The sequence below is a fragment of the Anoplopoma fimbria genome, chromosome 21 (genome assembly GCF_027596085.1).
Source record: "Anoplopoma fimbria isolate UVic2021 breed Golden Eagle Sablefish chromosome 21, Afim_UVic_2022, whole genome shotgun sequence".
Taxonomy (NCBI): Eukaryota; Metazoa; Chordata; class Actinopteri; order Perciformes; family Anoplopomatidae; genus Anoplopoma; species Anoplopoma fimbria.
The window spans coordinates 12,827,793-12,845,419 of record NC_072469.1 but is presented as its reverse complement, the minus strand read 5'-3'; the positions used below and the strand labels follow the sequence as shown (position 1 = coordinate 12,845,419).

The following is a 17,627-nucleotide window of genomic DNA, read 5'->3' as shown; positions in this document are numbered from 1 at the left end:
ATGGTGTTTGTTATGGACAGTCCATGACTAGCACAGAAGTCCAACAACAAAGCACCACTCGGGTTCAGATCGGGCAGGCCGTTCCTCCCAATCACACCCCTCCAGGTTTCTCCATCGTTACCCATGTGAGCGTTGAAGTCTCCCAGAAGAACTATGGAGTCCCCAGTCGGCGCCCTTTCCAGAACACCACCCAAGGACTCCAAGAAGGCTGCGTACTCCAAACTGCCGTTTGGTGCATAGGCACAAACAACAGTCAGAGACTTTCCCCCTGCAATTCCCAGTCGCAGAGAGGCGACCCTCTCGTTCTCCAGAACAGCGGCGCTCAGCCGGGGGCTTGTGAGTATCCCCACACACGCCCGGCGCCTCTCACCCTGGGCAACTCCGGAAAAGGAAAAAGTCCAGCCCCTCTCCAGGAGTTTGGTTCCAGAACCGGTGCTATGCGTGGAGGTGAGCCCAACTATATCTAGTTGGTAGCGTTCCACCTCCCGCACCAGCTCCGGTTCCTTCCCCGCCAGAGAGGTGACATTCCACGTCCCTAGAGCTAGTCTGTGATGCCGGGGTCAGCACGCCCAGGTTTCCGCCCCAGCCTGCCGCCCAGCTCACATTGCACCCGACCCCAATGCCTATCCCTGCGGGTGGTGGGCCCACAGGGTGGCGGCACGATGTAGCTTTTTCGGGCTGGGCCCGCCCACCAGACGCTCGCTGGCGAGCTCCCCTACCAGGTCTGGCTCCAGGAGGGTGCCCGGTTTCCCTATTCCGGGCGAGGTGCCACAACCTTGTATCGTCCGATTCATTGAGGTTTGGTGAATCGCTCTTAGTCTGACCCCTCCCCCGAGACCACTTTGCCTTGGGAGACCCTACCAACTACAGTCATTTATTAAATTGGCCCTATTATGCTTTTCCACTTTTTCCCTTTTTCACCTTTACATGTAAAAGGTCCATAGAGTGTCAAACCTGAAGTCCACGCCTAAAAGGAGTTACCCTCCCCCTCAGAATCACTACTCCTGAGCTGCCTGAAACGGCTCCATTGAATTCTCTCCTTCACTTCCGTAACATTATGAGGTCATAATGTTACGGAAGTGACATAAAACTCCTTCAGGCTAATTTGGCCCTCAAACAAGAAAAGAGAGAGATGGAGCTGAAGCTCCGGAGGAAGAGTTTTTTGAAATGTGAAACGTTGACCAATCACAACAAAGCAGGCTAGCTGACCAATCAGAGCAGACTTTGCTTTCTGGAAGGAGGAGCTACAACGGAGCAATTCAGAGAGAGGGTGAGAAGAGGTGCTGCAGGACAGCCAGGATGAGAAAAACAAGGCAGATTATGAGCATTAACGCATGTAAACATGTTGTAACTGTAACTTGAGATAAAAATATGCACCCGGAAAATAGCACAATAGGGCCTGTTTAATGTAATCGCAAAAGACAGCTGGAAATAAATCCTTGACGGAATACAATTTATTCAGGTAACTTAGGCAAAGGGAGCAACTTGAATGAAAGCTTTTTTCCTTAATGCATTGCAGAGGTATTCCAATTTTCAAGCAGATACTCTGGATCAGGGTCTCAAACTCGCGGCCCGCGGGCCAATTGCGGCCCGCGGGCCAATTGCGGCCCGCTAGACGATATTTTGTGGCCCCCACCTTAATATGAAAGTTTAATGTTAGTGTGGCCCGCGAGTTTTATATGAATGGCACTTTACAGTGTTGTGTGCGGAGCTGAACGAACCTACCAATCACGGTGGGGTATATGGCTCTCGGGGCTGGACATCGACCGGGCTTGATGCAAGCAGAGAAACATTCTCAATGAGTGACAGTGACAATAGCAGCGTTGCCATGGAGAGTTACAGCAGCGTTGCCATGGAGAGTTCTCTTCCGTGCCTGGCTGGCTGCCTCGTTTCTATTAGGCAAACCCGGACATTCGTCCCAGCGCGCTGCGTTCACAACACCTGGTGCTGCCCAGCGGGACATTATACGTATATATGTCTCTCTCTGACAAAATAAATCAAAGTGATGCGTACGCGGCGAGATAAAACAAAAGTAAGAAAATAATGTAGCCTAATGTGGTCTGCAGTCACATACCGACACCTGTCCGTCGGCAATAACAGTCCCCGATAAAGCAGAAGAGCTGCTGAGTTTGTGTCCACAGCCAAGGATGTATGTCAGGAGCTGTGCGAACAGACTGGTGGGCATTACCCCGGATGGAGCCCCGTCTATGACCGACTGGTAGCGCTGGTTCAAAGAAAGTTAGAGGAAAATGCAGATCCAGCAGTCGTTCTGCACTGCATCGTACACCAACAGGCACTGTGCAGCATGTCATGTCTGTTGTCCTGAGATGTATCAGTTACATCAGGTCCAGGAGTTTACAGCACCGCCAGTTCAGGGCCTTTTTACAACATATGGTGATGTACTTTACTTTAGTAAAAGTACATCATTTAGTAGTGTCCTGAAGAGATTTTTTGACTTAAGAGCAGAAGTGAAGAAATTCATGGAAGATGACAGAATGGATGTTCCTGAACCTGATGATCCAGGGTGGGTTATGGACCTTGCATTCCTAGTGGACTTAACACAGGAGCTGAACATCCTTAACCTGAAGCTCCAGGGCCCTGGTCAGCTTATCACTGCAGCTTATGAAAATGTGAAAGCCTTCTCCGCTAAACTGAAATTGTGGAAAACTCAGCTTTCTGTAAAATATCTCAGCCATTTCACAACATGCAGGTCTCTTGTGGAGGAGGGCACAGCCTTCAGTGGTGGTGAATATGCCTGTGCTAGTGAAAACCTTCTGCAGGAGTTTGATCAGCGTTTTGCTGACTTCAAGGCACGCTGTGACACTTTCCAGCTGTTTGCTGACCCCTTCTCAGCTGATGTGGAGAGTGTCCCAAGTATGTTGCAAATGGAACTTATTGACTTGCAGTGCAACAGCGATCTAAAAGCTAAATTCAGAGAGGCACAGGGAAAAGCAGACATGACTGGACAATTCATGAGAGAATTACTTCCATCCTTCCCTGAGCTGTCAAAAATGTTCAGTCGGGTAATGTGCCTTTTTGGAAGCACGTATCTGTGTGAAAAACTTTTCTTGACTATGAACTTTAATAAATGCAAGTACTTAGTGATGCCCATGTTGAAGCTGTACTCAGAGTTTCTACTGTAACCTTGATCAGGGCAAATGTTGCTCAGCTGTGTGAGCAGAAGCGCTGCCAGGTCTCTGGCAAGAAATAGAATAAAGCACAAATGTATTCAGGGATTGTATGTGTTGGTTCAGTGCAATGTTTCAATAAGTTATTAAAAACATGGAAATAGAAAAGTAAATTTTCAAAAATATTGCGCTTTCTTGTAGTGCTTGAACGTTGAAGTGGCCCTCCTATGAGACGACAATACCAGCAGTGGCCCCAAGCCAAATTGAGTTTGAGACCCCTGCTCTAGATAGATCTGAAAAACTTTAAAGGTGCTATAAAGGACATTGGGAGCATTTATTTTGCTTCTCGGCATGGCAAAAGCTGAGCCAGCAGCTTGCAGCTAATGTTGCTAACGACAACAGTGCTGGTAGAGCTAACAGTGTTTAATAAGATGGTTGGTGCTGCGCTCGGCAGTGACCATCAGCTGTAACAGTCGTATGAGAGCAGTTCGGAATTGGGCCGTGAGCCGTCCATTGGGGCACACTCACATGCATGAACATGCACTTAAAGCACGCATGCACGGCCCAGCTATGGCAACAAAGAACGAAGAAGACAGGATTACAACACACGCAGAGGGAGAGCTACCAAATTCTCTGCTCAGGTAGACATTACTCAACTTCATCTTTTTTTTTTTTATTATCTCTCAAGGAAAAAATCAGATCGGGACTCAGCATTGGTAACTGCTTAATATTTAACGACTGATCAGGATCAGGGGCAAAACAACTTGCATCGGATAATGGCACGATCACAAAATCCTGGTTATAAATAGAACAGAAATCACTGACACACATCACATCACATCACCCTGTGTGTTGTATGTCCTTGAGTTGCCCCAGGAGAAGAAAGCACAGACTCAAGGCTGCATTGTGGCGAACCTTGGAAGAGTGTTTGGGAAGTTTGGCAAAAGATTCAGTTCAAGGTCCGGGACGTCCTCAGGTTCTGAGTGGCCCTGTCTACCACTGTAAACACACAATGCTATCTCGGCTGCTTTGAGCCCCAGTTCCTCCCTGTGTAATGAAAGGCTATCCAAAAGGGACTTGATGATTGATAGGGCCCCGTCTTTGAGTCTAAATAGCAGGGGCTGGAGAATTTCCAGCTACATCCTGACAGAACCACAATGGATGGAGAACCGGATGGTGAAGATGCAGTTACCTTTTGGTTCCCACTCTGTGGTTTGGAGCGATGTCGATGGTGTCAGTGGCCGAGTCGTGGCGGACGGCCAGGCCCAGGTCGGCGATGCAGCAGGTCCCGTTCTTCTTCACCAGAATGTTCTTTGACTTGAGGTCTCTGTGCGCGATAGCCGGTTTCCCTGGAGACAAAATAGTACGTTAAACAGAAGGTGGCTGACTGCACGGATTCGTCGGAAGATGTGCAATATGTGTATGGTAGAAATATAAGTGTGTGTGTGTGTGTCTCACCTTGTGTTCCGACTATCTCCATATGGAGGTGGGCGAGGCCGCTGGCTGTGGACAGTGACAGCTTGATCATGCCCTCCACGGTGACGGTGTAGCGGTTCAGGTAGTCAAACAGAGAGCCGTGCTCGTGATAATCTGACACCAGCCACAGCTGAGTCCACGTCCCGTTATCTACACACAGACAGGAAGAGGAGTAGGGAGACAAAAGGGTTAAAGACAAAGCTGCTTTCTCCCACAAAAAACTTGACTAATGATATGAAATAGTGTTTAAATGTGTATATACATGCAACATTTGAGATTAGATGCAACAGATCAGAACTCAGTTGTGTCTGCATATGTGTGTGTCCACATTTGACACTTCAGTGCGACCTGCCTGATCGGACCGTGATCTGATATATTTTATGGTCAAAGGAGCGGCTGTTAAACGGTGGATGAACACTTTTCTTTTCTGATAAATTCTTCATGATAAAAGTCCCCTGTTATTGTTGTTACTTGATCTTTCTCCCTGCGGTATTTATAGACTTGTTTTATTCAAGAAGAGCCTCAAACAAAGCTCTGCTAATTCGGTGATGAACATATTTTCCAATAAATATTTCACAATAAAAGCCCCGCTACTTTTGCTGCTTACTCTTCCGCCCTGCAGTACTGGCAGACTTGTTTTATTGGAGATAAGCCGCTAACAAAGCTCTGCTAATTCAGTCTTTAACTCATTATTGAGTTCTAAGTCACATGATTGTGTCATTTAAAAGCTTTTTTTTTTAAGCATCAACATTAGGAAATGCTTTGTTTTCATCAGCAGTAACAGGCCTCGGACAGCAGGTCTCAGATGTGCTCCAGACCCGGTTTTCCTGCTCTCTTCCCTTTGCTTTCCTCTGTAGAGAAGCTCCAATGTGGGAGAAAGGGGATGGAGACCTACGTTATATAAATTGTGCGGATTGTGCTTCACATGCTGTCCACACCTCACTGGAGATCTTAACTCAAAAACCATCTCAGCATGTGGTCTGGCTGATCGGATCCCAGTGGGATCAAGACCCGATCTCAGAGATTCAAACAGTTAATGCGTCCTTGCATGATCGGATGACAAAGGTCTCATTAAAAAGACAAGTGTAACCACTACTTTAGTTCTGCATGCCATGAGAATAATTAAGGATGCCCAGATATGACATCAATCGTATTTAAGTGGCACTATAAAAGTTCTGGAACAGTTTTAAGAAATATGAATGCAGTTTGAACTTAATGTGATGTTTTAGCCTGTGTGTGTGTCCGCAGGTTTTCAACACAAATATTTGTCTGTGAAGTGGTGGAGACAGAAGATAGAGATAGAGCTATAACCAAGGGTTAAAGTAGGATGGAACAATCAGGAACAAAGTTCCTTCCAGCTGATGCAATCAAGAAACTAACTCGATAAATTAGAAAGCAATGTAACCAAACAGTGATTTTTCCCCCACTGCGCCAGTATTTCAGATCTCACTGAGATCCCCAACGGTAACGGGAAGTAATAAATCCACACTGACTCTGTCTCTGTCTTGCACAAAAATCTATTAAGATACGGTTAAAAAGTTCAGAAAACAGTGGGATATTTGTGACAGCTGTCTATGAATATTTTTGTTCACTGAATACAACAAAAAGCAGGGGGTGTTTGTGAGAGTATTGGAAGTTAAAAGGGACCCAAAGGGGGTAATATTAATCTGACTATGATAAAAAAAAAAAACGTCTAAACATGATGAATATGAGTCCTACGGAGCACATTCATTTTGTGATTCCTAAGAGGAATAACAGATGTTTATCAAAACAGGAAAAGAGCGGATGGCCCTGATTCCAGCACTTTGTGTACAAATGACTGTGTCTTGACTCCACTGAGTCACCGAGACACTATCCATTGGAAAATTCTTATCTACACACATCATAGAGCTCTAATGCAGTCTTTTTTTTTTTTTTTTTTGAAGACACGTCCTTACGCAGGGTCAACCCTAACTACATCATTATCCAACAAACCATGTGTACACAGCAACCTGCAAACCTCCCATCGGTCAGGCTGAAATTTTAGATCGTCAGAGTGAGGACATTTTTGGAGGCCTCTTTGAGGGTTCAGACCTGGTTTAAAAGTTCAGGTTAGAATTAGGTTTAAGTGAGGGTGATGTGTTTAGTCCTGATGGTTTAGGTTATGAATAATGTCAATGAGGGTCCTCACAATGAACAAGTACAAGGCTGTGTGTGTGTGTGTGTGTGTGTGTGTGTGTGTGTGTGTGTGTGTGTGTGTGTGTGTGTGTGTGTGTGTGTGTGTGTGTGTGTGTGTGTGTGTGTGTGTGTGTGTGTGTGTGTGCTGCTAGAGCTGCCAGACTGTGTGGTAATGTGAGCTTGGCCTTCGCTGAGGACTGTTACTCCCCCACACTGTCTACCAGCCGGTCTATTGACGGTGAACATCCACCTGCACCGGCTTCACCTTTTAGCAGAGCTGCCTCTCTGCTATGACAGCTCAAGGTTCACTTGTAATTAACGGCTCGGCCTGATGAAGATTAAATTTACAGGGTTTAGAATTAATATGCTCGAATCAACCTTCTTCTTTGAGGGCTCTTTAATTTGCCGTCTGATTTTCATCCAAGTTATTCTTGCGTGTTCCTGCGGGCTCTAGTCTGATTTATATTATTTTCTTCTAATCCCGAAGGTGTGTGTGCGGTCCGATCATAAAACACAGCCTCTTGCGGTTCTGCGGGGGGCTGGAGGTCCGGGTGGCTTCTCACCTTTGTTGTCGGCGGCGATGAAGCCCAGGATGTTCTCGTGCCTCAACATCACGGTCTGGTAGATCTCGGCCTCGCGGAACCAGGAGCGCTCCTCGCGGGAGGAGAAGATCTTCACGGCCACCTCCTCGCCGCGCCACTTGCCCCGCCACACCTCCCCGAAGCGGCCCTTACCGATGCTCTCCTGGAGGATGATGGTCCTGGCGATGGTCCTCTGGACCAGCAGCGGCAGGCCTGGAGAGAGAGAGAAGCAGACCAGGAGAGAAAACGCTTAGAAAGCAGACGGCAAGATGGACAGGGAGCACGTTGTTTTGATTTTTGGAAACCTCTCAAAAGGAGGAAGGTGATGTGTAGGAGGGAGAAGACTTATAGACCTCAGTTAATGAAGCTAAAATAACGGCATCAGCATGGCACGAATACTACGAGAATACAGTTGGAATATTTCAGGAAAAGATCTCAAAATAAATAAAACTATGAACAATAAAAGGTCAAAATGAGGAAGACTTTTTTTGTCGTAACATTGCAACATTTCCTCCTAATATTACAGCTATATTCTAAATGTCTAAAGAGCAAATATACTGCTACTCTTTCAAAGACACTACACCAGACGGTAGTCTGTGTCAACCCACAACCAGGCGGCTACCTCCGGCTCTGAAAAGTGAAGCCAATGAGGAAATGCCTTTAACCTGCAGTCTTTTGTCTTTTTTGTTTTTAAATACTTTTGTTCCAAATTAAAATAATTTGCAAATGAGTGATTTTTTTTTTTTTTTTTACCCAAACTTTAAAAATAATAATTATTTTCATTTTTTTATAGATTGGTATATCCTTATACCTTAATCCGTAATATTGCCTAGGAATATCTTTCTCATCTCCAATATCACTTCACTTTTCCCATAAGTTTATCGTTGCATGACTGAAAAACAGTAAGGTGAAAATGAAACCTCATAACAAAAAAAAACAAGTCAGCAGATGTGTAGTGCAAAGTCATGTGCAGGTGTAAGAATTTTGATTACCGCTGCAGTTTGTCCTTTTTTTAAGATTTGTTTGGCGAAGTGCAATAGAGTTCAATCATCATGTGAATATATGCGGCCAGTTACATCTAACACAAGCAAATTTGATGGAATACTGTAACAGATGTTAATGTGTCAGGTCGCCAGAAACTGCCAATGAGGAAATGATAGTGGAATGAAAATCCTTCTCCGATTTCAACAGGCACCACACAGATTCTGACTCAGCACAGTGATTAAAACAGCCCACGCAGCTCTGCAAACACACACAACACAAAGACGCACACGCACACACAACACACACATCCACACACAACACATACAGTAAGAGTCGCACACACAATTGCATATTGTGAAATATGGTGCAAATAGCTAAAGAAAAATGAATCCAAGTCTTTGCTTGGCAGAATGTCGGAGGTGCCAGTCTCCACAGAGAGGTGCTAATTCACGATTAGCATGGAGAACAGCTTTTGCCAGTGCAGTGTGTGTGTGTGTGTGTGTGTGTGTGTGTGTGTGTGTTTATGCAGTCATGCAGCCTGAATCTGGGCCAGCCAGTCTTTATAATAGATCTGTATTTTAAGATGTGTTCAGCTGCAGAGTCTGTTCATGTGCACACACACAAACGCACATATGGAGAGGACAATGTGTGCAATCCTAGTCTTCAAAATCTAGTTACTCAAACAGGATCACACAAGGTAACAATTGACTATATGTTAAGTTGTAATTCCGTTTATATCCATTTTTTGGAGTAGGTCACTTTACTTTAAACATCAGTACATCCATATTATTGTCTGCTTGTCTGAGGCCGGGGCAGAAAGACTGTTTATTTTTGTTACTAGGAACCAAGTGGACCTGTGAAGACCGATCTGGTACCAACACTGTAATGTGAGGGACATAGTTTTTCTACTTTGCAGACTTAAAACTGTACTATTCTGTAGCTGACGTGTAGCTGAGTGTTATCATTGCTATGATGCGCTGTAGTGTGACCTTTAAATGTTAGCGAACACATCCTGTGAATGAACCATATCACATTAAAAGTTGCAACCTAAAACTAAATGACCCAAAAAAGTAAGCTACAACTTGCTTAGACTATTTCCTGGCCAGGTGCAGTCACTTCCTGGAGCCTTGTCGTCACCTTGACGTTGCCTGGCGACCACAAGACAAACAAGACGTAACGTGGTGAGCTGTAGAGGCTGCTGATGGATGGGTGGTTTTGGTTACCTTTGGTCAGAGCCAGTCTAGCAGTTTTCCCCCTTCCGTCTTTATGCTAAGCTAATCCACTTCATAACTATCGTATGATCATTAGAGTGGAAACAAATATTTCACTTAAGATATACGTTTCATGTTTGTGACATCATTTGTAGATGTAAATGTCCCAGACGTGTATGAGCTGACTGAATGCACACACGAGCACACACACACACACACACACAACTGTCCAGTAACAGCAGGACCCTGGGGTGCAGCCATCATACCTGATCCAGAGCCCGAGGTGGTCATGTCATAGATGAGGTCCTTCAGCGTCGTTCCCACGGTGATGAAGGGATGGTCCATGTGGGGGTCCTCTTCGTTGGGCACCCGGTGGTGGTGGTGGTGGTGGGCCCCGGCTCCCCCGGCCCCAAGGGCCCTGTGGCTGTGACAGACGTAGAACGCCAGGACCAGCAGCAGGCAGAGCACGCACACGGGGCCGGCGATCACCGCGGCGAGGGCCACGGGCCCCATAGGGGGAGTCTTCTCGGTGGGGTCTGCAGGACAGACAGGAGACAGACAACAGAGCAGGTTAGAAAAGTAGGACCGATCAAAAGTTGTGACCTGTGAGTGTGGAGGGTTACGTCTGGCTCCGAGAGCAACGCGTGAGCGATCAAGTGAGTCAGCGAACCGTTGGACAGGTTCACTTTGAGCATACTGACGGCTGGCAAGTGGCTGGGCTGAAGCCACGAGCCAGGAAGCTGACGGGCCAAGTGGTGCGGGGGCACACTCCATCTGCTAGGCTTATGGGAGATTTGGCCTGAAGCTCTCTCACACACACGCACACACACACACACACACACGCACACACGCACACACGCACGCACGCACGCACGCACGCACGCACGGTCCAAAGAGGCAACTATGTATTCATCTATCTACTGAAGAGAATGTAGATTAAATACACCTGAAGACAGAGGGGCCTGATGAACTAGAAAACATGAATCCTCCATAGTTACTACCGTCTCTGTTTTTACCATTGCAGGAGGGCATGCAAGGAATCTCTGTTTCTCTGTGCAGCGTCCAGTTTGGTGCAATTTAAATTCAATATTAATAAACTTTGAATAAACAAGCAAACAGCAGCTTATTGATTTCACTTCCCTGGAGTCAATATGAGCGGAGAGCCCACTGGGAGCGGAATCGAACAGCAGTGTATTTCGCCGGGTACACTGACGATCGTTATCCGCCGATATTCAGTAAAATATGAGATTAGGACATCAACATTTATGCTTTTTTAGCCTCTGATCTCTGATAATGTCACACTGTAAACAACCAATCAGTGTTTAAATTGACAGGAGGAGAGCTAATAACGTTAGCAGCATCGCTAACGGCTAGCAAGCAGAGGTTTAGTTCAGTTACATTATGATGGGTTAAGGCTCTGTTCAGTGAAAATGAGAATTGGGTGAAGGTAAATTACAACGTTATCATGATGTGTTCACCTGTAATCTTGTAAAATGTAGTTTTGGGAAGAAATTAATAAATACAGTTGCTGGAAGAAGTTTTAACAACAACAACAACATAAATAGATGAATTATGACTGGTTTACACTTCCTCTAAGCTTATAATTCACAATTTAAACGACTGAAGATGAAAAAACCCCACTAAAGATGACATAACAAAGTAAAAGGATAACATTATTAACTATTAATACCACACAGTAGATAGATAGATATTTTTTTATTTTCGTGTCATGCACAAAAACGTGCCCAACCCTCATGGGTTTACAAGACACCAACAATACAGTAGTTACAGTAAAAGCAACTTGAAATGTTTACTTCAACTGAGAAGAACTTAGAATTAACATGTTCTTAATGGCTGTTCAAGTTGGAGATTATAATATGATGCTGGATAGTTTAATGAATAATAATGCATCCATTATTTTAAATAATATATATATTTTGTGAGTCATATCTGAATTTTCAACGGCAACAGTAACATTTCTCTGTCAGGTAAATGTAGTACTACAATGTTTTCCTCTGAACTTCAAGTCCACAGTTCTTAGTCAACAGCTGATTTGCAGATTTTAATTGCCTTGGGGGGCATCTTGTAAGTTATTTCTGGGTACAATGAGTTAGAATAGGGACATAAGTCAATATCTTTCATATCTAATCATCATCATAAATGCATAGCTTTTGAGGGCCACAGTCATCTAAATTTAAGTACAGAAAATATGTTAAATAACACAAGGGTTGGCCAATAATAAATCATGGTGGACCCACACCCAATAATTATAATATATAATAATATAGATACAATATATATTTATAAATCTCCTTGAAAAAGAAGTGATCAGTTGGATGAAAACCTGCGGGCCATTAGTTCTTCATGGAACACTTTTATCCGGTCCTGCTCTATGCTTTGGTCCTTTCTTTCTCTGGACGCCACTTGTTATTGACGTCGGAGCAAAACCAAAGCCTCTCTGGAAAACTGAGACAAGGTAAGGAGCCGTGTGTGTGTGTGTGTGTGTGTGTGTGTGTGTGTGTGTGTGTGTGTGTGTGTGTGTGTGTGTGTGTGTGTGTGTTTATTTTTTACCAGGGATGATTTCCAGGTTGGGCTCCTTGTTGCAGTAGTCCGTGTTGCAGCAGATGGGGTAGATGCCTGTGTCATGCTTGACGGACTGCGCGCAGATGAAGGGCCGGTCTCGTGGGATCAGCTCGTTCTCGCGCACACACTGCCGCTGCTCTGTGGTGAGCTGGCTGCCCGACTTGCGGATGGCCACGAAGCAGAGGCCGTCCGTCGTGCAGCTGGAGTTGGCGCTGCAGCGGTCGCAGTAACACTGGAGGGCTGGAGGAAGAAGAGAGAGAGGAGAGGGGACAAGGGTTACGATTGAGACTCCAGAGGTCACGCAGCTTTAGAATATTTATTTGACCAAAAAAACAAGAAAGTTCAAATCTCTGCCTTCAGTTTTCAGACCTGCAATTAGACCAGAGTCACCCAAACTGTTTTTTAAAACAGATTATGTCACCATTGAGAAAACGGTAAAAACATGTTTATTTTCCTCACTGCACTGAGCTCTTGTTTTGGTAAATTCCAAAACTCAAATCCGAGGCTGAGAGCCAATCAGAGGTTTCGCAACCCCACCGAACTCTGCTTCCTCCCCGAAACATTTAGAGGAAGATGAGTCTGTGTGTATCTCGCTGAGGGCATGTGAGACGTTACATCACTCCAGTCATACTTTACACACACACACACACACACACACACACACACACACACACACACACACACACACACACACACACACACACACACACACACACACACACACACACACACACACACACACACACACACACACACACACACACACACACCTTCCTCTAAATGTTTGCTCCGTTACTGGCACTCTGCAGACACACCGCACACACAGAACAAGAGGGTCAGGCGGCCCTTTTAATCATCCGCTCCAAGAAAACTGTGTAGCAAAAGAAGGACATTGATTATCATTTATTAACATGACATTACATCCTAAAAGGGCAGAGAGAGAGCGAGGAGAGAGGAGAGAGAGAGACTGCTCCGCCGTTGTGAATGAAAACCATACTTAGTCGACCAACACTCACGCAATTTTCTCGGCAGATTTTTAAAGTGGTTTTCCTTCGCTTGTGTTTACCAGAGATGTTCCAAGTTTCTTGAAAAACAAGTCATTTTCACACGGTGCCAAACTTGCACTCCTCAACCGGGGTGTAAACCGTGACCTATTTGTACCTTTGAAACCCTACTTCCTGGTACCAACAGACAGCCATAGTCTTACCAATTTAAAGGCTAGACTACCTATCTATCCATCTTAATTTTTTTTTTTTTAAAGAATGAATTTAATCAAGTAAAAATGACTTCCTCTTTGGTAACCTCTGCTGTCAGCTGTGGAAAACAACCAACAACTCGGGACAAATGTCTCCTTTGTAAAATCTGATGTTTGAGCAATTTACATAACAGGAACTGACATCCAAAGAGTTGAGATATTCTTGACTGTTCACATTCTTAGCAAATCCCATGTGCAGACAAACATGGAAATGTGATGTTATGTGGAGCTAAAACAACAACAAACAGCGCTGAAACTAATACAACCAATCAGTGCTTCTTATTCTGATCATTTTATAAACCAGAGGCCTGTCATAGGAACAGCGCTCCTGTCTTAAGTGATATTCAGACGTTTTCATTTGTGCAACATTTTCCTGACAGCATGTCTGACACTTGACTTCAGCTTTGAGGCCAGTTATCCTTCACACACCTAATAATGTTACACTCATACACAGCGGCACAGACAGTAATGTCACAGCCACACACACACAACATTTGGTCGTCGTTGAGTGATAAAGACGTAAAGCTCATAGTTTGTTTTAACTGCAAGTCCAAAATAAGCCAGGGAGGAAAAATCTATTAATACTATCGTCATTCATTCCCATCACGCTGCTCACAGGAATCGCAGTGACTCAGCTCATCTGCGGTCAGTACTAAGCTAAACAGCTAGCGTTAATTAAGGTTGTTATGGTGCGTTCAAGCAATACTCCATAACAATTACTATTAGGCGAAGCTAATTTATAACGTAATCGTGACTTGTTAAAATGTAATCTCATAAAATTAGAAATTTATATACGTTTTTGGTGAGAAACATGAATGAATCCAGTTGTTTGAGGGGGAAGTTTTCACAGCATTATAACAGATATTAGAGAGGGAATTATGAGCCGTTTAACTTCCTACCACTAGCTCTAATAAACTTTTAGACATTTTTCACCATTTACATCATCTTGGGGACAGTTGAAATTAATTTCCAGACCATAGAATCTGCAGTTCAGACCTTTAGAAAAATCAGAATAGGCCAAGAAAATTGCGGTCGGTGCATCTCTTATTAAAGCTAACCGCTAACGGCGAGTGTTGCTGATCTGGGTTTTGATGATTTCTTTCAATGTACTTTTTCCGTTCTTGTTTCAACTCAACTGAACTCGTCCGGAAGTCATTCAGAAACACACTACGGCTGGCAAGGTTAAAGCAACACACACACACACACACCTTCTGAGACAAGACCTCTGAATAATTAACAGGGCAGCCACAGCGTCTGTGGAGCAGAAGAGCAGAGTGTCTGACATCGACACAGTGTGACATGTACACCAGTGGGAACCTGCCCTGACGGTGCAGCGTCTTCACAGTGCTGCCGTGAGGATTTTAAGACCATGAATTATTCAGGAAATGCAAGTAAACGGCTACATTACGCTACTTAGTAGAAACACACACCACCAGTCTGAGAGTGTTATCATATTATCAAAGTTATAATGGAACAACCCTCATGGAATTCATGGGAATGTCTGGAGGGGAATTCCAGACAGACTAAATAAAACAACAGCAAACTAACAGCAACTGTGCGTGTGTGTGTGTGTGTGTAGCAAGTTGGGGAGCAGGAAAAAGAAGTCCGATCAAGCGGTGGACGATAGGAGACGTCTTAATAAAAGACACTTGTCTCCTCTGACTCAGCCAAGGAGCAGTCAGATATGTCTGTCTCTACAAACACAAACACACACACAAACACACACACTGCACTGTGTCAGCCTCCGATGTCTAGACTACAACTGGAATGTTCCACGTGTGGTAGTATGTACTGAAGAGAACCTGCTGACGGGAAGTGGTTCTTCAATGTCCTGATGGTTCTGAGTTCCACGAGCAATGATGTGCTGATGCTGATATATGTCGGTTATGATTTTATGAACGGTGTTATGGATTTGAATTATCCCCTTTGCTCTGTTGTTATGGGTAGCAGTGAAAGGGGGAAATAGGATCCACAATATCCAGTGTAAGTAACAGACCCATGACTTTATAAGACAGGATTTTTACAAGAAAGTAGTTATGGTGGCAATCATTTTATCCTGCGTTTAGGGCTGAAACAATTCAATGAAAAACTCAAAATCATTGATGCCAATTCTTTGTTTACTGGACCCCACCCAATAACTGTGGGACCCCCGTTAGCGGTTCCGCTAGTCAACGGTGCCCAGATTGAATTGAACAGAACAAAAATTCAGTGTTGTAATCGGCAGGAGGAGGGCTTGTCTGCGTTAGCTGTTAGCATCCGGTGGGCAGCACAGACCTACCCGGCTAAATAACGACGCGAACAGTTAATGGGGGTTGCGTTCAGTTACATTAGGAATTAATAACGTTATCATGATGGTTCCAAATGCAATCACGTAAAACTTAGTTTTGGGTGAGAAAATCCAGATGTTTCAAAGAGGAGTTTCACAGCAATATAAAAAAGATTTTGAGCATAAAATGTAGATTTAAAAAAAAAAAAAAAAAAAAAAAAAAAGGTAACCAGCTCGTTGTTGCGTCTTATTTCCTCCTTTGTTCTCTCTCCTTAATAAAGCAATAGTATTTTTATCAGATTACTGGTTGAAATAACCGTAGAATACCAGATAACTGAAATAATTGATAGCTGCAGCCCTATTCATTTAACAAATCAATCGTGAACCACATACACACAGACATAACAAAGGCTTCAAACAGGTTATGACATGTATGTTTGTGCAGATGAGTGGTGATTGAGCTAATCTGGGATCTCCCAGCTGATGCTGAATCAGCATGTAGAAGACAAACCAGACTGACCGGTCTCCAGATGCAGACTGTGGTTGTTGTTGTTTTTTTCATAGTCAACAACACAACAAACCCATCACTTCTGTTATTAACCATTCATTGTTTTTCTTCTGTCAGAGTCAGCATGAGTGCAGCTGGCTTGATGTGAGCAGCAGAGTTTGGAGGAAATATTTTTCATTTAAAAGCAGCCACCTGCAGAGATTTCCAATTTCAGCGAGTCCCCAAACAAACAACTGAATGCTTTAATAAAACAACTGAACAATAATCCAACAATAACAGGACCTCATCCCTGTCCCCTCCTACTATTATCTGGACTGCAGTCCTCCTCTAGGCAGCACGGCAAATTAGAGCACTTGTTCACATGACGCGTCTGCAGATAACCCAAAACCCAGTTGTAAAGACCCCTTTAGACATTAGGGTTGCGGGATATCCGTTTTTTCACACCTCCCTGACATTTCACCAGGGTATACGATTTATCACAGTATTTGTGCAAAAGAGCCAAGCAAAGATCCTTGTAGCTAGATGAGAATAGTTGGTTCACCTCAACCCTGCGAGTATTTTTGTATAAAATGAACTGTAAAATGAATTATCCAAGAAATACAACTTGCGTTTTTTCCTTATTAATGCAATGCATGGTAACTGTGTTATACTGCACAAAAAAAACAATTTTTGAGCTCTCTCTACTTCTAGCCATGGTTGTTCTGTTTCCATAGAGATGCAGGACTTACAATGGAGTGTAAATCAAGGCCACAGAGAGAAAACATTTTTACATTGTGGCCGGACTGTGGAATAAAAATGTTTCCCCATAGTCTTACATTGGGAAAGATACCTTTGTAAATCAGCAGAACCTTTTAAAAATGTTTTGGTAAATAAACTCCCACAAAACAGTGGTGGAGAAAAAAAGGCCTGGAGCCTTGAAACCCAGACTGTTTAGACAGATAATATTATTGCATTCTATTTAAGCAAAAATAATGTAGAATTTTACCAATTAGTTGCTACATATTTTCTACTTTGTATATTTAATATTGCTCCTTAATAAAGCAAAAACATTTTTGTATTCGATCTCTAAATTAATCAGTGGAATAATGGGTAGAATACTCAATCCTAAAATAATAAAGACAGCTGCAGCCATAACCCAAACAATGAGAAATTAGTTGCAAAAGTTGATCCAGCAATCTTGAAAAACAGAAAAAGAACTTGAGTCAATATCAATGACAAAAGAGCCACACACATCTGTCTGCTGAAGAACAAATGAAAAGTCTGAGCTTTTGAAATGCTTACTGATACTAAACAGAAACAAAACAACAGTCAGTATGTTCCCTACACATCTCCCTATCTCACAATAAAGGCAAGAACACTAAGATTGAGTTTGGTTTTCATCATCTTCATCGTATCTCGCCCACCTCCACCTTTTTAAATGGTGGGGCAGGTCAGACCTCCACCCACAACAACCCACCTGGTATTTGGCCTTTGAAAAA

At 43.8% G+C, this 17,627-nt stretch overlaps 1 protein-coding gene across 1 annotated transcript in view; it reads right to left on the bottom strand.

The window, feature by feature from the left end:
* The window catches only part of tgfbr1b (transforming growth factor, beta receptor 1 b), a 56,280-nt gene that overhangs the window by 19,040 nt on the left and 19,613 nt on the right, over positions 1-17,627 (bottom strand). The window contains exons 2-6 of the mRNA XM_054623345.1: positions 12,109-12,360; positions 9,804-10,073; positions 7,325-7,555; positions 4,587-4,754; positions 4,321-4,477 (exon numbers count right to left, since the gene is read on the bottom strand). Coding sequence (XP_054479320.1) covers positions 4,321-4,477; positions 4,587-4,754; positions 7,325-7,555; positions 9,804-10,073; positions 12,109-12,360 — 1,078 coding nt within the window. The remainder of the gene's footprint in view (positions 1-4,320; positions 4,478-4,586; positions 4,755-7,324; positions 7,556-9,803; positions 10,074-12,108; positions 12,361-17,627) is intronic.